The 26,706-nt window shown below is 40.7% G+C and overlaps 1 protein-coding gene across 35 annotated transcripts in view; it reads right to left on the bottom strand.

Annotated features, from left to right (window-relative positions):
* The window catches only part of LOC128690307 (osteoclast-stimulating factor 1), an 81,806-nt gene that overhangs the window by 5,785 nt on the left and 49,315 nt on the right, over positions 1 to 26,706 (bottom strand). For all 35 annotated transcript variants that reach the window (XM_053778957.2, XM_053778968.2, XM_053778934.2 and 32 more), the window contains 3 exons: positions 21,840 to 22,109; positions 21,378 to 21,491; positions 3,410 to 3,472 (listed from right to left, as the gene is read on the bottom strand). In XM_053778957.2, coding sequence (XP_053634932.1) covers positions 3,410 to 3,472; positions 21,378 to 21,491; positions 21,840 to 22,109 — 447 coding nt within the window. The remainder of the gene's footprint in view (positions 1 to 3,409; positions 3,473 to 21,377; positions 21,492 to 21,839; positions 22,110 to 26,706) is intronic.

Below are 26,706 nucleotides of genomic sequence, written 5' to 3'. Positions count from 1 at the left end.
AATGCCACAAAAACCTCTTTACCCTTATACAGTGGTCCCTCGCTTTTCGTAGTTCTCGGCAATCGTAAATTTCGGAAATCATAGGGATATTTTCGTATAAACACGGGCTCGCTTTCCATAGGTTGACTCGCAAGTCGTAGTTCGTCCGGGACGCGTACCCACGGCGTGAGCCGTGGTGGCAGCCAGTCTGGCATTGTTTACCAGTGAGCGAAGGTCACCTCACGTGCTCCAGCAAAATATTTCATAATATTCCATTTATTTTAGTGCTTGCAAGTACTAAATAAGCTACCATGGCTCCAAAGAAAGCTCCTAGTGCCAAGCCTGTGGTAAAGAAGGTGAGAACTACGATTGAATTTAAGAAAAACATCATTGAACAATATGAAAGTGGTACAAGTGTGGCCGAACTGGCCATTATGTATAAGAAACCCTACACAACCTTATGTTCCATAGTGGCCAAGAAAAAGGAAATCAAGGATGCTGTTGTTGCAAATATGCTGACAAAAATGAGATCACCAGTACTCGAAGAGGTTGAGAAGTTATTACTGGTGTGGATAAATGAGAAATAATTAGCAGGAGATACTCTTATGACTTCGATTATTTGTGAAAAGGCTAGGCAGTTGCATGACGATTTGGTAAAGAAATTGCCTGCAACTAGTGGTGATGTGAGTGAATTTAAGGCCAGCAAAGGCTGGTTTGAGAGATTTAAGAACCGTACTGGCATACACAGTGTGGTAAGGCATGGTGAGGCTGCCAGTTCGGACCACAAGGCAGCTGAAAAATATGTGCATGAATTCAAGGAGTACATAGAGGCTGAAGGACTGAAACCTGAACAAGTGTTCAATTGTGACGAAACAGGCCTCTTTTGGAAGAAAATGCCAAAGAGGACCTTCATTACACAGGAGGAAAAGGCAATGCCAGGACACAAGCCTATGAAAGACAGGCTGACGCTAATGTTCTGTGCTAATGCTAGTGGGGATTTCAAAGTGAAGCCATTACTAGTGTACCATTCTGAAAATCCCAGAGTGTTCAGGAAAAACAATGTTATGAAGAGTAAATTGTGTGTGTTTTGGAAATCTAATAGTAAGTTATGGGTCACGAGGGAAATTTTCGTTGAGTGGTTCAATGAAGTGTTTGGCCCTAGTGTGAAGGAGTATCTCCTGGAAAAGAAATTGGATCTCAAGTGCCTGCTAGTAATGGACAATGCACCTGCTCATCCTCCAAACTTGGATGACCTAATTTTCGAGGAGTTTGGGTTCATCACAGTAAAGTTCTTGCCCCTGAATATCACTCCTCTCCTCCAGCCCATGGACCAGCAGGTCATTGCAAACTTTAAAAAACTCTACACAAAAGCAATGTTTCACAGGTGCTTGACTGTGACCACAGACACTCACTTGACCCTAAGGGAATTTTGGAGAGAACACTTAAGCATCCTCCATTGCATAACCCTTATAGGTATGGCTTGGGAGGGAGTGACTACCAGGACTTTGAACTCTGCCTGGAGAAAACTGTGGCCAGATTGTGTCGACAAGAGGGATTTTGAAGGGTTTGGGACTGACCCTGATGAGCCTATGTCTGTTGTAAAATCAATTGTGGCACTGGGGAGTTCCATGGGGTTGGATGTGAGTTAGGAGGATGTGAAAGAATTGGTGGAAGACCACAACGAAGAGCTCACCACTGAGGAGCTGCAAGAGCTTCAGCAGGAACAGCAACAGATGGCAGCTCAGAATCTTGCTGCAGAGGAGGAGGAAGAGAGATGGAAGAAGGTGCCTTCTTCAGAAATTAAAGAGATTTTTACTATGTGGGGTAAGATGGAAAGCTTTATGGAGAAACATCACCCTAACAAGGTTGTTGCAAGCCATGTTGGCAACATGTACAGTGACAAAGTCTTGGGCCATTTTAGGGAAGTGTTAAAGAGACACCAGAAACAGAGCTCTCTGGACAGTTATTTTGCAAGACAGGACTCCAGTGACTCTCAAGGTGGCCCTAGTGGCATTAAGAAACAGAGAAGAGAAGCAACCCCAGAAAAGCAAATGGTACCTGAGATGTTGATGGAAGGGGATTCCCCTTCCAAACTATAAACAATCCACTCTCTCTCCTCCTCCAGTCTCCCATACACTAAGAAGAATCTCCAATAAAGGTAAGTGTTATGCTATTAATGTTTCATCCATCATTTCCCATTGTATTGTTTATGTACTACATGTATATTTCATGTAAAAATTTTTTTTGTTTTAATACTTCTGGGTGTCAGGAACGGATTAATTGTATTTACATTTTTTCTTATGGAGAATATTGATTCGCAAATCGTAAATTTCGTTTATAGTAGCTCCTCCAGGAACGGATTAATTACGAAAAACGAGGGACCACTGTACTCCATAACTCCGAAGATTCATTTATTTTGCACCTTAGCATCATTACAAAGTACAGTGGAACCTCAAAAATTGAACGTATCACATATCGAACGTTTCAAAAATAAGACTATTTTTTCGGACAGTGTCCCTATTATCGAACGCGCCCCTATTTTCGGTCCGCCGGGTATGTGACCTGTCCACTGGCCCACTCTGTCCGCGTCCTGCGCAGGCGCCGTGAGCAGTCTAGCTTTGTTTATGCTTGAGTGAACACTAACCTGCGATCTCACACATTTTACGATTATTTAATTGTGTTTAGTGCTTGTGGGGCTGTGAAATAAGCTGCCATGGGCCCAAAGAAACTTGCTAGCGGTATCCTTTTGGTAAAGAAAGTGAGAAACACCATAGATGTGAAGAAGGAAATAATACAGAAGTATGAGATTGGAGTGAGACTTGTTGAGCTTGCCAGGATGTACAGAGGACTGTGGACAGTTATTTTGTGAGACTGGGGTCCAATGACTCTCAAGCTGGTCCTAGTGGCATTAAAATCTTCAATAAAGGTAAGTAAAAATGTTATTTTATATTACTATACATAATTAAAGACTATAGCATTTGTTGTGTGTATGTGTATGTAAAACTGTAATTAATCTCTATAAAATATTTTTTTGTGTGTGAATATTTTTGGGTTTCTGGAACGGATTAATTGTATTTCCATTATTTCTTATGGGAAATATTGCTTCGAATTTCAGACTTTTCGAATTTAGAACTAGCTCCTGGAATGGATTAAGTTCGAAATTTGAGGTTCCACTGTACTATAGTTGTATACATATATGGTGCCTATTATTTTATGCAAGTAATTATGAAAATCCCAATACCACAAAAATGGAAGAATTTTATGAAAAGGCATAAGTGGTACAGTATAACTATTGTATGGCAAGGTACTGTTATATATAAGCTATACCATTCAGAAAATATACAACAGAAAGGAATATAATGATCAACTGAAAGTACTATACAATAACAATTAAAATTAATTTTAATACCTGGTACATACTGATACTTACATCAAGGTATCCTTTAGCTTTGACAAGTGATTTTTTCTCTGCAAATTTTTCAGGTGCTGGCATCTGAAAGTAAGCACAGCTATATACTTTATGCACACATCATGAGAGATACCCAATGCTCTTTTCACCCAACCTGCCCTAACTACATACTTGTTTGTCAAGATATAAAAAACACTCATCCAGCCATTTAAGGGAAGACATTCTTTTCTGCCCTTTCAGGCAAAAATTATAAGTTTTTAACTATTCCATTTTTATATAATTAAAATTATCCTTTAAGAAACAATAAAAATAAATAATTTAGAAACACATTTCCAGATACAGGTAAACCCCATTATTCCTCATTCCCAAGATTCGGTGTTTCTTAGTCTTCCATTGTCTTTTTCGTTTGATGCATATTACAAAAACACCAACTGGCCTTCCATTAGTGTCATAATATAAGAGTTCGGGATACTAAATAAAAATTAAAATAAATTATCTTTAATATTATATAAAAACAATCTTAGGTCTAGAGGTATTCTGTAAATGTTAACGTCTGATAATATACACATACATGTTACAATAATAAATTATTAGCATCTTTGTACAACAAATCCTAAAATAATAAATTATAATTCATAGGGGGGCAATGTGGCAGATGTTGCAGGTGTATGGTGTAGGAAGTAGGTTACTGAAAGCAGTGAAGAGTCTTTATGAGGATAGTGAGGCTCAAGTTAGAGTATGTAGGAAAGAGGGGAAATTATTTCCCAGTAAAAGTAGGCCTTAGATAAGGATGTGTGATGTCACCGTGGTTGTTTAATATGTTTATAGATGGGGTTTTAAGAGAAGTAAATGCGAGGGTCTTGGCAAGAGGCGTGGAGTTAAAAGATAAAGAATCACACATAAAGTGGGAGTTGTCACAGTTGCTCTTTGCTGATGACACTGTGCTCTTGGGAGATTCTGAAGAGAAGTTGCAGAGATTGGTAGATGAATTTGGTAGGGTATGCAAAAGAAGAAAATTAAAAGTGAATACAGGAAAGAGTAAGGTTATGAGGATAACAAAAAGATTAGGTGATGAAAGATTGGATATCAGATGGGAGGGAGAGAGTATGGAGGAGGTGAATGTATTCAGATATTTGGGAGTGGACGTGTCAGCGGATGGGTCTATGAAAGATGAGGTGAATCATAGAATTGATGAGGGGAAAAGGGTGAGTGGTGCACTTAGGAGTTTGTGGAGACAAAGAACTTTGTCCTTGGAGGCAAAGAGGGGAATGTATGAGAGTATAGTTTTACCAACGCTCTTATATGGGTGTGAAGCATGGGTGATGAATGTTGCAGCGAGGAGAAGGCTGGAGGCAGTGGAGATGTCATGTCTGAGGGCAATGTGTGGTGTGAATATAATGCAGAGAATTCGTAGTTTGGAAGTTAGGAGGAGGTGCAGGATTACCAAAACTGTTGTCCAGAGGGCTGAGGAAGGGTTGTTGAGGTGGTTCGGACATGTAGAGAGAATGGAGCGAAACAGAATGACTTCAAGAGTGTATCAGTCTGTAGTGGAAGGAAGGTGGGGTAGGGGTCGGCCTAGGAAAGGTTGGATGGAGGGGGTAAAGGAGGTTTTGTGTGCGAGGGGCTTGGACTTCTAGCAGGCATGCGTGAGCGTGTTTGATAGGAGTGAATGGAGACAAATGGTTTTTAATACTTGACGTGCTGTTGGAGTGTGAGCAAAGTAACATTTATGAAGGGGTTCAGGGAAACTGGCAGGCCGGACTTGAGTCCTGGAGATGAGAAGTACAGTGCCTGCACTCTGAAGGAGGGGTGTTAATGTTGCAGTTTAAAAACTGTAGTGTAAAGCACCCTTCTGGCAAGACAGTGATGGAGTGAATGATGGTGAAAGTTTTTCTTTTTCGGGCCACCCTGCCTTGGTGGGAATCGGCCAGTGTGATAATAATAATAATAAAAAATTCATGACCCTACCACACACACGGTACAACTTTCTGACACTACCGTGTCACTATATATATATATATATATATATATGCTAAAATAATAAATTATAAGTAACATCTTTGTACATATATATAAATTCTACAATAATAAGTTGCAATTAATTCATCTCAGTAACACCCGCTAGCATCTTTCTTGTCAGAGGCCAGCCTGTCGACACTATTCAGTGTCACACTACAATCCTATCTTCTTCAGTGTCACACGACACCCTCGTCTTCTCAGTGTTCCACTATGATCCTATTATCTTACTTCAGTGTTACACTCCGTCATACTTCCGTCAGTGTCACACTACGATCCCAGCCCATTTCAGTGTCACACTCCAACCTTATCTTCATACAGTGCCACACTACAGCGTCAGCATGACTTGGCCCACAGTTGACTTGAGTCGGTGGTGAGTCCGTAGACATCACCAATTACTAAGTAAGAAGATCTCTTCTTGAAGAGAGGCCATTCCATTGACACACTACGACCCTATCTTGCTTCAGTGTCACACGACACTCTCGTCTCTCAGTGTTCCACTACGATCCTATTATCTTACTTCAGTGTTACACTCCGTCATACTTCCGTCAGTGTCACACTACGGTCCCAGCCCATTTCAGTGTCACACGGGAACAGGCCATATGTATACCGTGACAGTCAAGTGAATACTCTCTAAGGCCAGTAGATGTACACCATAAGGTGGTCTGGTGAGTACTGTCTACTGCCTCTAAGACCAGTTGATATACACCGTAAGGTGGTCTGGTGAATACTGCTTGCAGAACACACTATATTGCGAGTTCACTGAATGCGGCCGTCAAGTAACTGAGGTCATCAGACTCAGTGAGCTGCGGTGAGCGCTTCTTCTAAAGCCAGCAGAAGCCAGTAGATATATACCATAAGATGGTCAGACGAATACTCTCTACTGCCAGTAGATGTATACCGTAAGGTGTTCTGGTAAATACTGCTTCTAAGGCCGGCTCAGCAGTCCCCACATGGGGTTTGATGACGTACCCTTGGTACTGCCGGCCGGCAGGTTAACAATTTAACCGCTAGTTTGGCAGGAGGCTGCAATAATGCACCTCTATCCGAGGTTTATATATTAGCACTTTCCAGGAACCTAATCTCTCTGAATCATTAAGTTTAACTGCATTTATCTTAAAAGATATTGTTTATGTTATTACATATATGACAACAATTGGGAGCTTAAAAAATTATCAGTAATGTATATAATGCATTATGCACTGAAGACAGGGCACTTTCTGTAACACTTTACAAAAGTCATCAGGCAAAATACTTTTAGCAGTTCAACTGCCAAATAGCACTGTCCATTATAATATTCCAAGTCTGTCAATACCAAATATTAGCTGGCATCCCAACTTAAAATATGTCATACATTGTCTGTGAAACATTATGAATCAGATAATCAGTTGGAGCTAGCATTGTACATCTATCTTATGTTGGTTACAAACAAAGAAGGCTTACTCCTACATAATTTCTCTGAAACCACATGAGTGGAGAAATTTTAAAATGCACTGACAAGTTTCATGAAGGAATGTGAAACTAAATGGGAGTACAGATATCAGTAGTTGATGTATATACTATACTGAAGGAGCTATAGTAATGAATGGAAAAACTACTGGAGTAGTACTAGAGCTATGGTCAGTGAGTATGACCCATGGGTTCTGCCTCGGAGCAACAGCTGCCTCATGAATTCTTGCCCTCCCCAACCTCAGGAAACTGATCTGAAGTACAAAAGGTAGATTTTTGTGTTAGGAGACCCAGGAAACCCATAGTTTCTGCCACCTCCACTAGTTGCATGTTACTTGCCAACTTGGGCTATGAGCACTGTGTGGCTCCCAGCTGATGTTTGCCAAAACGAACAACTAGTAACAGAAGGATGTGGCCAATCAAGTTCCAATGTGGATAACAACAATGAGAACAGTATAAAACTCTGCTCTAAAAGAATACAAGCTACCTGCAATAGCCAGTCTTAATTAGGAAAGATAGGTTCGTATCTGACTCAGGTGGTGGATTTGAAGCAATTGGTGTACATAACTGTAGCAGTAGTAGGTTGGTAGACAGCAACCACCCAGGGAGGTACTACCGTCCTGCCAAGTGAGTGTAAAACAAAAGCCTGTATTTGTTTTACATGATGGTAGGATTGCTGGTGTCTTTTGTCCGTCTCATAAATATGCAAGATAACAGGTACGTCTTACTACTTCTACTTACACTTAGGTCAAACTACACATACATGTACACGTTTATTTATACACACTCATCTGAGTTTTCTTTGATTTTATCTTAATAGTTCTTGTTCTTATTACTTTTCCTTTTATATCCATGGGGAAGTGGAATAAGAATCTTTCCTCCATAAGCCATGTGTGTTGTAAAAGTCAACTAAAATGCCGAGAACAATGGGCTAGTAACCCCTTTTCCTGTAATTACTAAAAAGAATAAGAAGAAAATTGTCAAAGCGGGATGTCTGAATGTGCGTGGATGTTGTGCGGATGATAAGAAAGAGATGATTGTGGATGTTATGAATGAGAAGCTGGATGTCCTGGCTTTTAAGTGAAACAAAGGTGAAGGCGGTGGGAGAGTTTCAGTGGAGAGGAATAAATGGGATTAGGTCAGGGGTTTCAAATAGTTAGAGCTAAAGGAGTAGCAATAATGTTGAAGGATAAGCTATGGCAGGAAAAGAGGGACTATAAATGTATTAATCCAAGGATTATGTGGAGTAAAATAAAGGCTGGATGTGAAAAGTGGGTTATAGTAAGCGTATATGTAACTAGGGAAGAGAGAAGTGTAGAGGAGAGAGAGAGATTTTGGGAAATGTTGAGTGAATGCATGGGGAGTTTTGAACTAAGTGTGAGAGTACTTGTGGCTGGGGATTTCAATGCTGAAGTAGGTAAAAATGTTGTGGAGGGAGTAGTAGGTAAATTTGGGGTGCCAGGGGTAAATGAAAATGGGGAGCCTTTAATTGAGCTATGTGTAGAAAGAGGTTTGGTAATAAGTAATACATATTTTATGAAAAAAGAGGATAAATAAATATACAAGGTATGATATAGCACGTAATAAAGGTAGTTTATTAGATTATATATTGGTGGATAAAAGGTTTATGGGTAGGCTCCAGGATGTACACGTTTATAGAGGGGCAGCTGATATATCAGATCATTATTTAGTTGTAGCTACAGTTAGAGTATGAGGTAGATGGGACAAGAGGAAAATGACAACAGCAAGTAAGAGGGAGGTGAAAGCGTATAAACTAAGGGAGGAGGAAGTTCGGGTGAGATATAAGCAACTATTGGCAGAAAGGTGGGCTTGTGCAAGTATGAGTAGTGGAGGGGTTGAAGAGGTTTAGAATAGTTTTAAAAATGCAGTATTAGAGTGTGGGGCAGAAGTTTGTGGTTATAGGAGGGTGGGTGCAGGAGGAAAGAGGAGTAATTGGTGTGATAAAAGAGAAAAAGGTAGCTTATGAGAGGTGTTTACAGAGCAAGTGTTATACGAAGAGCAAAGTATATGGAGAGTAAAAGAAAGGCGAAGAGAGTGGTGAGAGAGTGCAAAAGGAGAGCAGAAGATAGAGTGGGAGAGGCACTGTCAAGAAATTTTAATGAAAATAAGAAAAAATTTTGGAGTGAGTTAAACATGTTAAGAAAGCCTAGGGAACAAATGGATATGTCAGTTAAAAACAGTAAGGGAGTTAGTAGATGGGGAGATGGAGGTACCCGGTAGATGGCGAGAATATTTTGAGGAACTTTTAAATGTCGACGAAGAAACGGAGGCAGTAATTTCATGCACTCACCAGGAAGGTATACCATCTTGTAGGAGTGAAGAAGAGCAGGATGTGTGTGTGGGGGAGGTGCGTGAGGCATTACGTAGAATGAAAGGGGGTAAAGCAGCTGGAACTGACGGGATCATGACAGAAATGTTAAAAGCAGGGGGGGATATAGTGTTGGGGTGGTTGGTATTTTTGTTTAATAAATGTATTAAAGAGGGGAAGGTACCTAGGGATTGGCAGAGAGCATGTATAGTCCCTTTATATAAAGGGAAGGGGGACAAACGAGATTGTAAAAATTATAGAGGAATGAGCTTACTGAGTACAGTGGACCCTTGCCTTATGATCAGCTCCCAACTCGACCAATTATGTAAGTGTATTTTTGTAAGTGCTTTTATTCATGTATTTTTGGGGGTCTGAAACAGACTAATCTACTTCACAATATTCCTTATGGGAACAAATTCGGTCTATAATGGCACCCGAACAGACCTCTGGAATGAAATAATATCATAAGGCGGGGGTCTACTGTATACCAGGAAAAGTGTACGGTAGGGCTATTATTGAAAGAATTAGAGGTAAGACAGAATGTAGGATTACGGATGAGCAAGGAGGTTTCAGAGTGGGTAGGGGATGTGTAGATCAAGTATTTACATTGAAACATATATGTGAACAGTATTTAGATAAAGGTAGTGAAGTTTTTACTGCATTTATAGATTTAGAAAAGGCATATGATAGAGTAGATAGGGGAGCAATGTGGCAGATGTTACAAAGTATGTGGAATAGGAGGTAAGTTAATAAATGCTGTAAAGAGTTTTTATGAGGACAGTGAGGCTCAGGTTAGGGTGTGTAGAAGAGAGGGAGACTACTTCCCAGTAAAAGTAGGTCTTAGACAAGGATGTGTAATGTCACCATGGTTGTTTAACCCTTTGACTGTTTCAGGCCCCTTTCTGAAACTGTCATTCTATGTCGCTAAATTTTTGAAAAAAAAAAAAAATTATGTTTTCTTATGAAATGATAGAGAATCTTTTCCCGATGGTAATGACACCAAAAGTTCGAAATTTGGTCGAAAACTCATGGAATTACGCTCCCGCGAAGTTAGCGGTCTCGGCGACATATGCGTATCGGCGATTTCGCCGATTTTGAGCCCTATTTTCAGCCAATCCCGTTGTTCCAGTTGACCAAACTCATAGCTATTTCTTTAGAACTCCATTTTATCTATCAGCTGAGTACAAGAAACCTCCCATTTACCAATTTGGACTACCCAATATTGTGGTCAGAAATTGGCAATTTGGCCAATTTCATGCAAATTAAAAAAGATGCCAATTTCAAAATAGGGTCCAGAATAAACAAGGTAGACATTCTTGGCACTAAAATAACATATCCTCTGTTCATTAGTCACATCTCTAGGCCCCTCTTATATTATTATTGCTTTCTATTTTGATTTTTTATTCATACGAAAAAATACAAAATTTACTGTTATGCAGACTACTGCATTATTGTAAAAATGGTATAAATAATATCAGTGCACTAGTGAAAGAATATTAGACTCCCCAGTTGACGTGTATTGGACGTGTGGTGTGATTTGTTTACTCCTGAACATTGGTAAAAATCAAACATTTCCACTACTTTGAGCTCAGTTTCAAGGTCGTTTTCATCGTCAAAGTAATGAAAATCATCTCTATTTCTGTAATATGTTTTCCATTTTATCACCTAAGACCATGAAAACGCAAATACATTGATAAATACTATACGAAAATACACCTCAAAGTCGGCGTTTTAATCCAAAAAAACGATCAGAGTTTTTTTTTTCTCATTACGCACTGTGTGCTGCAGGATTTTTTTTATGTGGTGCACACTGACCACACAGACCCATTCTCTCACATGTGGGCCTACCAGCTTTCTTCCGCTTGATTTGAAGCCGCTAGAATTATTGAGTATATATACGTCTGAAACACTGGCTCATAAGACGTATAGATACAACCAAAACAGTCAATGGGTTAATATATTTATAGATGGGGTTGTAAAAGAAATAAATGCTAGGGTGTTCAAGAGAGGGGTGGGATTAAATTATGGGGAATCAAATGCAAAATGGGAATTGACAGAGTTACTTTTTGCTGATGATACTGTGCTTATGGGAGATTCTAAAGAAAAATTGCAAAGGTGAGTGGATGAGTTTGGGAGTGTGTGTAAAGGTAGAAAGCTGAAAGTGAACATAGAAAAGAGTAAGGTGATGAGAGTATCAAATGATTTAAAGAAAAATTGGATATCAAATTGGGGAGGAGTATGGAAGAAGTGAATGTTTTCAGATATTTGGGAGTTGACGTGTCAGCGGATGGATTTATGAAGGATGAGGGTAATCATAAAATTGATGAAGGAAAAAAGGCAAGTGGTGCATTGAGGTATATGTGGAGACAAAAAACATTATCTATGGAGGAAAAGAAGGGAATGTATGAAAGTATAGTAGTACCAACATTCTTATATGGGTGTGAAGCTTGGGTTGTAAATGCTGCAGCGAGGAGACAGTTGGAGGCAGTGGAGGTGTCCTGTTTAAGGGCAATGTGTGGTGTGAATATTATGCAGAAAATTCAGAGTGTGGAAATTAGGAGAAGGTGTGGAGTTAATAAAAGTATTAGTCAGAGGGCTGAAGAGGGGTTGTTGAGGTGGTTTGGTCATTTAGAGAGAATGGATCAAAGTATAATGACATGGAGAGGGTATAAATCTGTAGGAGGAGGAAGGTGGGGTAGGGGTCGTCCTCGAAAAGGTTGGAGGGAGAGGGTAAAGGAGGTTTTGTGGGCAAGGGGCTTGGACTTCCAGCAAGTGTGCCTGAGCGTGTTAGATAGGAGTGAATGGAGACGAATGGTATTTGGGACCTGACGAACTGTTGGAGTGTGGCAGGGTAATATTTAGTGAAGGGATCCAGGGAAACCGGTTATTTTTATATAGCTGGACTTGAGTACTGGAAATGGGAAGTACAATGCCTGCACTTTAAAGGAGGGGTTTAGGATATTGGCAGTTTGGAGGGATATGTTGTGTATCTTTATACGTATATGCTTCTAAAGTGTTGTATTCTGAGCACCTCTGCAAAAACAGTGATTATGTGTGAGTGAGGTGAAAGCATTGAATGATGATGAAAGCATTTTCTTTTTGGGGATTTTCTTTCTTTTTGGGTCACCCTACCTTGGTGGGAGATGGCCGACTTGTTGGAAAAAAAAAAAATGTAGCATCTAAGTGTGACTAAAAAATAAAAAAGAAAAAGTGAGCGCATGTTCAAAGTCAAAAGATAAGGCTTCAGGGATAAAAGAGAAGGATGAACTGGTTACCTAGAGATTTTCCAAGGTGGTAGGGAATAATAAGGAGCAGGAAGAAAACAAAGAGGAGGTATGCCCAAGGATTCAACAAAGGTTGCTAAACCAGTAGAAGAAATACAATACCCGATGTAATAGGAAGCAAACAGGTTCAATCCAAGGAGGGGAAGGTCATGTTCAATTTCTTGAATCAATGGCCCCCTCACTATCATAAAAGAACTGCCTATGAGAGAAAAATGAAGATTTAATGCTAAATCTTTTTGGGCCACACTACCATAGTGGATGATGGCCAGAACTGTAAACAAATATTTAATACTAATAAGGGCAGTAATCTTAGGTAGTAGGTTGGTAGACAGCAACCACCTAGAGAGGTACTACCATTCTGCCAAGTGAGTGTGAAACGGAAACCTATAATGGTTTTACATGATGGTAGGATTGCTGGTATCTTTCTTTTGTCTCAAACATTCAAGGTTTTAGGTACATCTTGCTACTTCTACTAACACTTAGGTCACACTACACATACATGTACAAGCATGCATGTACACACCCCTCTGAGTTTTCTTCTATTTTCTTACTAGTTCTTGTATATTTCCTCTAATCTCCATGGGGAAGTGGAACAGAATTCATCCTCTGTAAGCAATGAGTGTCGTAAGAGGAGACTAAAATGCCAGGAGCAAGGGGCTAGTAACCCCTTCTCCTGTATATACAGTGGACCCCCAACTTACGATGTCCTCAACCTACGTTAAAACCGACTTACGATGCTTGTCAGTATAAAAATTTAACCCTGACCTACGTTGAAAAACTTGACTTACATCTTTCGTCCCGAACACAGCCATCTGGTCCGTCTGGCCTGAGCACCTCAACTGAGCTAGTGTGACATTGTTTACAAGCCGGGGCAGATGGCTGCACGCATACATTCGATAAATTTTATATTATTGCAGTGTTTTTAGTGCTTGTAACTGCTAAATAAGCCGCCATGGGCCTAAAGAAAGCTTCTAGTGCCAACCCTGCAATAAAAAGGGGTGAGAAATACTATCGAAATACTATCGTACCACTGTCAGCTGCTGCTGCTGCTGCTGCTGCTGCTGTAGCACTGTCAGCTGCTGCTGCTGCTGTAGCACTGTCAGCTGCTGCTGCTACTGTAGCACCATCAGCTGCTGCTGTAGCACCGTCAGCTGCTGCTGTAGCACCATCAGCTACTGCTGCTGTAGCACTGTCAGCTGCTGCTGCACCATGGTCAGCTGCTGCTGCACCACAGTCAGCTGCTGCTGCACCACAGTCAGCTGCTGCTGCACCACGGTCAGCTGCTGCTGCACTACGGTCAGTTGCTGCTGCACCACGGTCAGCTGCTGCTGCACCACAGTCAGCTGCTGCTGCACCACGGTCAGCTGCTGCTGCACCACGGTCAGCTGCTGCTACTCCACGGTCAGCTGCTGCTGCTGTAGCACCGTCAGTTGCTGTTGCTGCTGTAGCACTGTCAGTTGCTGTTGCTGCTGTAGCACCGTCAGCTGCTGCTGCTGCTGTGGCACCGTCAACTGCTGCTGCTGTAGCACTGTCAGCTGCTGCTACTGTACCATGGTCAGCTGTACTACTCAAAGATATGGAGAGACTGTTATTGGTGTGGCTTATCGAGAATACCGAGAAACAATTAACCCCAGAGGGTTAGCCACCCAGGATAACCCAAGAAAGTCGGTGTATCATCGAGGACTGTCTAACGTATTTCCATTGGGGTCTTTAATTTTGGCTCCCAGGATGCAACTCACACCAGTCGACTAACACCTAGGTGAACAGGAAAAAAATGCCTGGAACTAGTGCTCATATTGGTGAATTTAAGGCCTGCAAAGGTTGGTTTGAGAGATTTAAGAATTGTAGTGGCATACACAGTGTGTTAAGGCCTGTTCTGGAAGAAAATGCCAAAAAGGACCTACATTACTCAGGAGGAAAAGGCACTCCCAAGACACAGTGTCTCATCACTCATCACTACATCTACAATAAAGGTGTCATTTATTCTTCATTTAGTACATACACAATATATATTGTGCATGTATCCTTCTTTTTGTGTGTAGGAAAATGTATATTTCATGTGGTAAAAAAAAATTTTTTCATACTTTTGGGTGTCTTGAACGGAGTAATTTTATTTCCATTATTTCTTATGGGGAAATTAATTCGACTTACGATAATTTTGTCTTACAATGTGCTCTCAGGAACGGATTAATATCATAAGTCGGGGATCCACTGTATTACTAAGTTTAAAAAGAGAAACTTTCCTTTTTCTTTTTAGGTCACCCTGCCTTGGTGGGATAAGGCTAGTCTGTTGAAAAAAAAAATGCAGTAATGTGGATAAAATTTCTTTTCTTTCCTTTATTTTACTGAATAGCCTTAAGTCACAGTAAAATACTGACATTTAGTTAGAAAGATGGATTAAAGATGTTTAATGGATAACATATTCTGGGAAAAAATGATACATGTGGTACCTCTTGTGTCCTAGAATGAATAAACCCCCAGTAAAACAGAACACGTGCAATACCCCATCTATCCTACAGGAAACAAGTGACTAACAAAACACAACACACCTGTGATACCCTTTTTTTCATAGGTGAAGCAAGTCAAAAAAAAAAAAAAAACTGATACCCTTTGTGTCAGAGAGAGCAGGTTCCCAATCAAAGAAATCTCAATAAAATGAAACATACATGTTGTACCCTCTGTGTCTTAACCCTTTGAGGGTCCAGAAGCCAAATCTAAGAGGGTCCAAGAATTTAAAAAAAAAAAAAAAAAAAACTTTGTTATTTTTCTTATGAAATGGTAGAGAATCTTCTTCTGAAGGTATTAAAACAAAAAGTACAAAATTTGATGGAAAACTTACGAAATTACACTCTCGCGAATTTTGATGTGTCAGCAGTATTTACGCATCGGCAATTTTGCTGAATTTGACTTCCATTTTAGTCAAATTACATTTTTCCAGTCAACCAAATTCTTAGCTATTTTATTAGTATTACTTCTATTTTATCAATTGAGCACAATAAATTGCCCAGTAAACTGTTTCATCTACCCAGTAAAGTGATCGGAAATTGGTAATTTGGCCAATTTAACACAAAGTTCAAAATATTCCAATTTCAAAATAGGGTCCAGAATAAACAATACAGTGGACCCTCAACCAGCGATATTAATCCGTTCCTGAGAGCTCATCGTTAGTCAAAATAATCGTTAGTCAAGTTAATTTTCCCCATAAGAAATAATGGAAATCAAATTAATCCGTGCAAGACACCCAAAAGTATTGAAAAAATTTTTTTTTTACCACATGAAATATTAATTTTAATACACACAAACTGAAGATTACATGCACAGTTACATGACACTTACCTTTATTGAAGATCTGGTGATGATTGATGGGATGGGAGGAGGGGAGAGCGTTATCTTCTTACTGTTTAGAAGGGGAATCCCCTTCCATTAGCACTTGAGGCAGCAAGTCCTTTTCTGGGGTTACTTACCTTGTTCTTTTAATGCCACTAGGACCAGCTTGAGAGTCACTGGACTTCTGTCGCACAACATATCTGTCCATAGAGGCCTGTACCTCTCGTTCCTTTATGACTTTCCTAAAGTGGTTCACAACATTGTCAGTGTACAGGTTGCCAACACGGCTTGCAGAAGCTGTGTCAGGGTGATTATCATCCATAAAGCTTTGCACTTTAAGCCACATTGCACAGATTTCCTTAATCTTAGAAGTAGGCAACTTCTTCAATTTCTCTCTCCCCTCCTCCGAAGCAGTTTCCTCAGGTCTGCCCTCTTGCTGTTCAAGATGATCTAGCAGCTCATCAGTGGTTAGTTCTTCACTGTCCTCCTCCACCAACTCTTCCACATCATCCCCACTAACCTCCAACCCCAAGGACTTCCCCAATGCCACAATGGATTCCTCAACTGGCATAGGATTCTCAGGGTTAGCCTCAAACCCTTCAAAATCCCTTTTGTCTACACATTCTGGCCACAGTTTTTTCCAAGCAGAGTTCAATGTCCTCTTAGTCACTTCCTCCCAAGCCTTAACTATAATGTTTACACAATTGAGGATGGGAAAATGATCTTTCCAAAACTCTCTTAGAGTCAGTTGAGTTTCTGAGGTCACTACAAAGCACCTTTCAAACATAGCTTTTGTGTACAGTTTCTTGAAGTTGGAAATAACCTGCTGGTCCATGGGCTGCAGGAGAAGAGTGGTATTAGGAGGCAAAAACTTCACCTTAATGAAGCTCATGTCCCTAGAAAGTTGCTCTGCCACATCTGTAGGATGACCAGAGGCATTGTCTAATACCAGGAGGCACTTAAGGTCTAATTTCTTTTCAATTAGGTAATTTTTCACATCGGGGGCAAATGCATGGTGTAACCAGTCATACAAAAAGTCCCTAGTGACCCATGCCTTACTGTTTGCCCTCCACAGCACACACAAATTAGCCTTGAGGACATTGTTTTTCCTGAACACTCTGGGGGTTTCAGAATGATACACCAATAAAGGCTTCACTTTGCAATCACCACTAGCATTGGCACACATCAACAAAGTAAGCCTGTCTTTCATAGGCTTATGTCCTGGAAGTGCCTTTTCCTCCTGAGTAATGTACGTCCTGCTTGGCATTTTCTTCCAAAACAGGCCTGTTTCGTCACAATTAAACACTTGTTCAGGTTTCAGTCCTTCACTGTCTCTGTACTCCTTGAAGTCCTGCACATATTTTTCAGCCGCTTTGCGGTCCGAACTGGCAGCCTCACCATGCCTTATCACACTATGAATGCCACTACGCTTCTTAAATCTCTCAAACCAACCTTTGCTGGCCTTAAATTCACTCACATCACTAGTTGCTGGCATTTTTTTAATTAAATCGCCATGCAACTTCCTAGCCTTTTCACATATGATCGCTTGAGAGATGCTGTCTCCTGCTATCTGTTTCTCGTTTATCCACACCAATAAAAGTCTCTCAACATCTTCTATCACTTGCGATCTCAGTTTCGAAAACATAGTTGCACCTTTGGCAAGAACAGCTTCCTTGATTGCCGTTTTCTTGCCCACAATAGTAGCGATGGTTGATTGGGGTTTACAGTGGACCCCCGCATACCGTTGGCCTTACATAACATTAAATCCGCATACCGATACATTTTATCGCTAAGATTTTGCCTCGCATACCGCTAAAAAACCCGCTCAACGCTGTTTGTCCGAGACGCGTCTAATGTGCGGCCTTAGCCAGCCTCACATGTTCCGCCGGTGGCATTGTTTACCAGCCTGCCTCCGCAGTAACATCCAAGCATACAATCGGAACATTTCATATTATTACAGTGTTTTTGGTGATTTTATCTGCAAAATAAGTGACCATGGGCCCCAAGAAAGCTTCTAGTGCCAACCCTACAGCAATAAGGGTGAGAATTACTATAGAGATGAAGAAAGAGATCATTGATAAGTATGAAAGTGGAGTGCGTGTCTCCGAGCTGGCCAGGTTGTATAATAAACCCCAATCAACCATCGCTACTATTGTGGGCAACAAAAAGGCAATCAAGGAAGCTGTTCTTGCCAAAGGTTCAACTGTGTTTTCGAAACAGAGATCGCAAGTGATGGAAGATGTTGAGAGACTCTTATTGGTGTGGATAAATGAAAAACAGATAGCAGGAGATAGTATCTCTCAAGTGATCATAAGTGAAAAGGCTAGGAAGTTGCATCAGGATTTAATTAAAAAAATGCCTGCAACTAGTGATGATGTGAGTGAATTTAAGGCCAGCAAAGGTTGGTTTGAGAGATTTAAGAAGCGTAGTGGCATACATAGTGTGATAAGGCATGGTGAGGCTGCCAGTTCGGACCACAAAGCAGCTGAAAAATACGTGCAGGAATTCAAGGAGTACATAGACAGTGAAGGACTGAAACCTGAACAAGTGTTTAATTGTGATGAAACAGGCCTGTTTTGGAAGAAAATGCCAAGCAGGACCTACATTACTCAGGAGGAAAAGGTACTCCCAGGACATAAGCCTATGAAAGACAGGCTTACTCTGTTGATGTGTTCCAATGCTAATGGTGATTGCAAAGTGAAGCCTTTATTAGTGTATCACTCAGAAACTCCCAGAGCGTTCAGGCAAAAGAATATCCTCAAGGCTAATTTGTGTGTGCTGTGGAGGGCAAACAGTAAGGCATGGGTCACTAGGGACTTTTTGTATGACTGGTTACACCATGCATTTGCCCCCAATGTGAAAGATTACCTAACTGAAAAGAAATTAGACCTTAAGTGCCTCCTGGTGTTAGACAATGCCCCTGGTCATCCTACAGACGTGGCAGAGCGACTTTATGGGGACATGAGCTTCATTAAGGTGAAGTTTTTGCCTCCTAATACCACTCCTCTCCTGCAGCCCATGGACCAGCAGGTTATTGCAAACTTCAAAAAACTGTACACAAAAGCTCTGTTTGAAAGGTGCTTTGTAGTGACCTCAGAAACTCAACTGACTCTAAGAGAGTTTTGGAGAGAGCACTTTAATATCCTCAATTGTGTAAACCTTATAGGTAAGGCTTGGGAGGGAGTGACTAAGAGGACCTTGAACTCTGCTTGGAAGAAACTGTGGCCAGAATGTGTAGACCAAAGGGATTTTGAAGGGTTTGAGGCTAACCCTAGGAATCCTATGCCAGTTGAGGAATCAATTGTGGCATTGGGGAAGTCCTTGGGGTTGGAGGTTAGTGGGGATGATGTGGAAGAGTTGGTGGAGGAGGACAATGAAGAACTAACCACTGATGAGCTGCTAGATCAACTTCAACAGCAAGAGGCCAGACCTGAGGAAACTGGTTCGGAGGAGGGGAGAGAGAAATTGAAGAAGTTGCCTACTACAAAGATTAAGGAAATCTGTGCAATGTGGCTGAAAGTGCAAACCTTTATGGATGAAAATCACCCTTACACAGCTATTGCAAGCCGTGCTGGTGACTATTACACTGGCAATGTTGTGAAACACTTTAGGGAAGTCATAAAGGAACGAGAGGTACAGGCCTCTATGGACAGATATGTTGTGCGACAGAAGTCCAGTGACTCTGAAGCTGGTCCTAGTGGCATTAAAAGAAGAAGGGAAGTAACCCCAGAAAAGGACTTGACACCTCAAGTCTTAATGGAAGGGGATTCCCCTTCTAAACACTAAGACTCTCTCCTCCTCCCATCCCATCAATCATCACCAGATCTTCAATAAAGGTAAGTGTCATGTAATTGTGCATGCCTTTTTCAGTTTGTGTGTATTAAAATTAATATTTCATGTGGTAAAAATGTTTTTTTTCATACTTTGGGGCGTCTTGCACGGATTAATTTGATTTCCATTATTTCTTATGGGGAAAATTCATTCGCATAACGATAATTTCGCATAACAATGAGCTCTCATGAACGGATTAATATCGTTATGCGGGGGTCCACTGTATTATACAACCTGACCAGCTCAGAGATACGCACTCCACTTTCATATTTATCAATGATCTCTTTCTTCATCTCCATAGTAATTCTCACCCTTTTTGCTGTAGGGTTGGCACTAGAAGCTTTCTTGGGGCCCATGGTGACTTATTTTGCAGGTGCAATCACTAAAAAGGTTGTGATAATATGAAATGTTCCAGTTGTATGTTTGGAAGCGACCGCGGTGGCTGGCTGGCTTGTAAACACTGGCACCAAAGGGACAAGTGAGGCGCGCTCAGACCAAAGTGGATGCTTATGGTACGGAACGAAAAGCGTTGGTCGGGTTTTTAAGCACTAGTCGGGTTTTTAAGCGCTAGTCGAGGCAAAATTTTTGCATTTAAGTGAATCGCTAGTCAGATTTATCGTTAATTGATGCCATCGCTGGTTGAGGGTCCACTGTACAGGCATTCCTGGCACTAAACTAACATTTCCTCTGTTCATTAGTTACATTTTTAGGCTTTACAAAAGAATTCCATTTTGATTTTTTATTCACATAATGAATTTTTATTCACACCAAAAAACGGAAGATTTACTGTTATGCAATATTGTAATAATTGAATAAATAATACCAACACATTTATGAATGTATATTAGACCCACCAGGTGATGCGTATTAGATGCACATCATTTGTTTACTCTTGAACATTGGCAAAAATTTAACATTTCTGCTTTGAGCTCAATTTCAAGCCATTTTCAGTACTAAAAACAATCAAAATCATCTCTATTTCTGTAATATATCTTCCATTCTATCAAATGAGACCAAGAAATCACAAATTCAAATGTAAAAAACATAGGAAAAAACACTGCAAAGTCACTGTTTTAATCCAAAATTACAGTGGCAGTTTTTTTCTCTCATTATGCACTGCGTGCTGCAGAATTTGTTTTATGTGGTGCACACTTACCACATTGATGTATTCTCTCATATCTAGGCCCAAATTTACCACTCACTGCTTATTTGAGTGAGCTGAGCTCATAGCGCAGATCTACAGCTTGGACCCTGGCTTCAAAGCTGTAGATCTACGGGACAGACCCTGAAAAGGTTAGAAGGAAAAAAGTCACAAAGCAAACAACAATTTCTGAACTAGCTTTGGTAAAGAGTAGGTGTCCTACTCTACCCTTGGTCTGAGTATTCTGATTTATTTACCATTGCTTCTTGTCCCCTATCAGCTTCATACATTGCCTACTAGGCAATCAGTTGATGCTATATCATCAGCTTTTTTTTTTTTTTTTTTTTTGCAGGTTTCTACAACTGTGGGGTAAAGCTGGTTATTAACTCAGGTGGAGTGTGGGCATCTGGCTCTGCTGGGATTGAGGCAGATGGGTCCACCTGATTTACTTGAAAGAATGTGCCCATTTCAATTTCAAGAAGGAAGCTTGTTCCCTTCCTAATTTCTGCCCAGATTTAGGCAATATTTTTTTCCCTATACACCAAGAATCACGGCTCAACACAGCATCAACTATAAACCTCAACAAAAAGAACAAGACAAAAAACAACTCACCTGTGGCAGCTGTACACTCTTTATGATGTTTGACACCTCCGTATATTCATTTGAAATTGCCAAGGTTAGTGCACTTTCATTATAGTCGTTCACAGATTTCACATTTAAGCGACACTGAAAATAAAATTATGTATAAAAACCAAGAGAACTGAAAAGTCTTAATTACTGTAAAGTCTTAACTGAAGTTCCAAAAAGTGTTCAGAAAATCAATTTTCCAGGTAACTAACAAGTGACTGGTTAGACAGTAAATTAAAGCTTTGATTGCCATGTTTTGAGACTAAAAATATTCAGTACCAATTGTCTGGTGTGAGATTAAGGCACTTACTAAAAATTTTTAAATATTGGTAAGACTGTCGAACTACTGCATTGTATTTAAATTATTTAATTCTCAAAATTGTTTTCATCTATTATGATACTACTGTATATAATATGCATTGGTAAATCAACATGCTATATACTAACTGGATGAGGTGTTGTCATCAGTTCATACACCACATCAGTGTGGCCCATCATAGCAGCATGCATTAATGGTGTGTCGCCAGCCCAATCTCGAGTATTGCGATGGAGATATGGCTGTTGGTGCAAATAACGCACCAGTGCTAGCTGTCCTCCCACACATGCACTAGACAGCAAGGTGTAACCATCCCCATCTGCTGCATTTATGTCATTTCCAGCTTGTAAATATTGTCTCACTTCATCAAGTTCCCCATTCTTGGCAGCCAGATACATACTCTATGAAGAATTAAACAACATTAACTACAGAGTATAATATGAACATACAGTAGGGCCCCGCTTTATGGCATTCCGTTAACACAACGATTTCAAATTATAACCAAAACTTTCTATACTGAGAGTGGTCTTTCAAATATGGCACACGCCACCTGGTTTGTTTACGTTCTCCGTGAGCACATATCTCTATTATATCTGGACACTTTACAAAATTTCAAGTGTTTTAAAGTTATTGCATATTTTATATGTGTTCTGATAATAATACTTGTGTACCTGTACCTAAATATACTTAGACACTATGCTGGCGTGTAGGTACACATTAAAATCACTAAGAGTGTCCCTCTAGTCTTAATGCCATAGTAATACATGTACAGTGGACCCCCGGTTAACGATATTTTTTCATTCCAGAAGTATGTTCAGGTGCCAGTACTGACCGAATTTGTTCCCATAAGGAATATTGTGAAGTAGATTAGTCCATTTCAGACCCCCAAACATACACGTACAAACGCACTTACATAAATACACTTACATAATTGGTCGCATTGGGAGGTGATCGTTATGCGGGGGTCCACTGTACTATGTAATAATAATCACTCTTCGGCATATTATAACTCTTATTTTATGTCAATATAGACATTTTCATTAATCCATCCATGGTATTTTCTTCAAAATTATACAAGAAACACGTTACATAGCACATAAATATGCTATGTTTATATGCCAGGCAGAGGGAAAACATTACGTTTTCTCTGGTACACCAAAGAAAACATGTATGAATCTGTCTTTGGCCTAGTCACTCCCCCACTCAGCTTTTGTTTACAATTCTCAGCATGAATTATTTATTACTTCTCCCCTCGTTTATGATGGCAGCTAAAGGTAGTTGTTAGAAACGATTAAATTCAGTGAACAAGATATGTCAATGGTAATAATATGGCTCTGTGCCACATTAAATATCATATAACTATGTAGCCCAGGCTACCTACATCTACTGGCTACCTACACTGACTTCCTACAAATAAACACTACTCACCTCTCATCCTACATAAGACTACACATATTTTAAGGTAAATAATGAGTGTACTGTATCTGTATTTTATCTCTCTGGGCTGCTTTAAATATCATACATTAACCCTTTCAGGGTCCGTGCTGTAGATCTACGGCTTTACGTTCAGGGTCCAAACCGTAGATCTACGCCATGAGCTCAGTTCACTCTGATAAGCTGCAAGCAATAAATTTGGGCCTAGATACGAGAGAATACATCTATGTGGTATGTGTGCACCACATAAAACAAATCCTGCAGCACACAGTGCATAATGAGAGGAAAAAACTGAGACCATAATTCTCGATTAAAACAGCGACTTTGCAGTGTTTTTTCCGATGTGTTTTATAGTTGTATTTGCAATTTCATGGTCTCATTTGATAGAATGGAAGATATACTACAGAAATAGAGATGATTTTGATTGTTTTTTTTTTACTGGAAATGGCTTGAAACTGAGCTCAAAGTAGCAGAAATGTTAAATTTTTGCCAATGTTCAAGAGTAAACAAATGACCTCACAGGTCTAATACATGACAGCTGGTGGGTCTAATATACATTCACAAGTGTTTACCTGGAGTTTACCTGGAGAGAGTTTCGGGGGTCAACGCCCCCGCGGCCCGGTCTGTGACCAGGCCTCCTGGTGGATCAGCCCCTGATCAACCAGGCTGTTGCTGCTGGCTGCACGCAAACCAACGTACGAGCCACAGCCCAGCTGATCAGGAACTGACTTTAGGTGCTTGTCCAGTGCCAGCTTGAAGACTGCCAGGGGTCTGTTGGTAATCCCCCTTATGTGTGCTGGGAGGCAGTTGAACAGTCTCAGGCCCCTGACACTTATTGTATGGTCTCTTAACGTGCTAGTGACACCCCTGCTTTTCATTGGGGGGATGGTGCATCGTCTGCCAAGTCTTTTGCTTTCGTAGTGAGTGATTTTCGTGTGCAAGTTCGGTACTAGTCCCTCTAGGATTTTCCAGGTGTATATAATCATGTATCTCTCCCTCCTGCGTTCCAGGGAATACAGGTTTAGAAACCTCAAGCGCTCCCAGTAATTGAGGTGTTTTATCTCCGTTATGCGCGCCGTGAAAGTTCTCTGTACATTTTCTAGGTCGGCAATTTCACCTGCCTTGAAAGGTGCTGTTAGAGTGCAGCAATATTCCAGCCTAGATAGAACAAGTGACCTGAAGAGTGTCATCATGGGCTTGGCCTCCCTAGTTTTGAAGGTTCTCATTTTCCATCCTGTCATTTTTCTAGCAGATGCGATTGATACAATGTTATGGTCCTTGAAGGTGATATTATTTATACAATTATTACAGTATTGCATAACAGTAAATCTTCTATTTTTTGGTTTGAATAAAAATTCACTATGTGAATAAAAAATCAAAATGGAATTCATTTGTAAAGCCTGAAAACATAACTAATGAACAGAGGAAATGTTAGTTTAGTGCCAGGAATGCCTGCATTGTTTATTATTTTTTATTTATTATCACACTGGCCGATTCCCACCAAGGCAGGGTGACCCAAAAAAGAAAAACCTTCACCATCATTCACTCCATCACTGTCTTGCCAGAAGGGTGCTTTACACTACAGTTTTTAAACTGCAACATTAACACCCCTCCTTCAGAGTGCAGGCACTGTACTTCCCATCTCCAGGACTCAAGTCCGGCCTGCCAGTTTCCCTGAACCCCTTCATAAATGTTACTTTGCTCACACTCCAACAGCACGTCAAGTATTAAAAACCATTTGTCTCCATTCACTCCTATCAAACACGCTCACGCATGCCTGCTGGAAGTCCAAGCCCCTCGCACACAAAACCTTCTTTACCCCCTCCCTCCAACCTTTCCTAGGCTGACCCCTACCTCGCCTTCCTTCCACTACAGACTGATACACTCTTGAAGTCACTCTGTTTCGCTCCATTCTCTCTACATGTCCGAACCACCTCAACAACCCTTCCTCAGCCCTCTGGACAACAGTTTTGGTAATCCCGCACCTCCTCCTAACTTCCAAACTACGAATTCTCTGCATTATATTCACACCACACATTGCCCTCAGACATGACATCTCCACTGCCTCCAGCCTTCTCCTCGCTGCAACATTCATCACCCATGCTTCACACCCATATAATAGCGTTGGTAAAACTATACTCTCATACATTCCCCTCTTTGCCTCCAAGGACAAAGTTCTTTGTCTCCACAGACTCCTAAGTGCACCACTCACCCTTTTCCCCTCAATTCTATGATTCGCCTCATCTTTCATAGACCCATCCGCTGACACGTCCACTCCCAAATATCTGAATACATTCACCTCCTCCATACTCTCTCCCTCCAATCTGACATCCAATCTTTCATCACCTAATGTTTTTGTTATCCTCATAGCCTTACTCTTTCCTGTATTCACTTTTAATTTTCTTCTTTTGCACACCCTACCAAATTCATCCACCAATCTCTGCAACTTCTCTTCAGAATCTCCCAAGAGCACAGTGTCATCAGCAAAGAGCAGCTGTGACAACTCCCACTTTATGTGTGATTTTTTATTTTTCAACTCCACGCCTCTTGCCAAGACCCTCGCATTTACTTCTCTTACAACCCCATCTATAAATACAGTGGACCCCCGCATAGCGAACTTAATCCGTGCAAGAGGGCTGGTCATTATGCGAAATGTTCGCTATGCGAATTAATTTTCCCCATAAGAAATAATGGAAATAAAATTAATCCGTGCAAGACACCCAAAAGTATGAAAAAAAATTTTTTTTACCACAAAAAAATGTTAATTTTAGTACACACAAACTGAAAAAGGCATGCACAATTACATGACACTTACTTTTATTGAAGATCTGGTGATGATTGATGGGATGGGAGGAGGGGAGAGAGAGTGTTAGTGTTTAGAAGGGGAATCCCCTTCCATTAGGACTTGAGGTAGCAAGTCCTTTTCCGGGGTTACTTCCCTTCTTCTTTTAATGCCACTAGGACCAGCTTCAGAGTCACTGGACCTCTGTCGCACAACAAATCTGTCCATAGAGCTCTGTACCTCCCGTTCCTTTACGATTTGTCTAAAATGGGCCATAACATTGTCATTGAAATAGTCACCAGCACGGCTTGCAACAGCTGTGTCAGGGTGATTTTCATCCATAAAGGTTTGCAGTTCAACCCACTGTGCACACATTTCCTTAATTTTTGAAGTAGGCACAATGGATTCCACAACTGGCATAGGCTTCTCAGGGTTAGCCCCAAACCCTTCAAAATCTTTCTTAATTTCCATACTAATTCTCACCCTTTTTACCACAGGGTTGGCACTAGAAGCTTTCTTGGGGCCCATGGTCACTTATTTTCCAGAAACAGCACCGAAAACACTGTAATAATACGAAATATTCCGAGTGTATGCTTGAATGTTACCGCGGAGGCTGGCTGGTAAACAATGGGACGGGCGGCACATGTGAGGCTGGCTGAGGCCGCACATTGGACGCGTCTCGGACGAAGGTCGCTGAGCGGGTTTTTGTCCACTATGCGGGGCAAAATTTTAGCGAACAAAGCGTTCGCTATGCGGATTGTTCGCTATGCAAGGCGTTCGCT

Source organism: Cherax quadricarinatus, chromosome 32 (genome assembly GCF_038502225.1).
Source record: "Cherax quadricarinatus isolate ZL_2023a chromosome 32, ASM3850222v1, whole genome shotgun sequence".
Classification (NCBI taxonomy): Eukaryota; Metazoa; Arthropoda; class Malacostraca; order Decapoda; family Parastacidae; genus Cherax; species Cherax quadricarinatus.
This window is presented reverse-complemented; position numbering and strand designations above follow the sequence as displayed.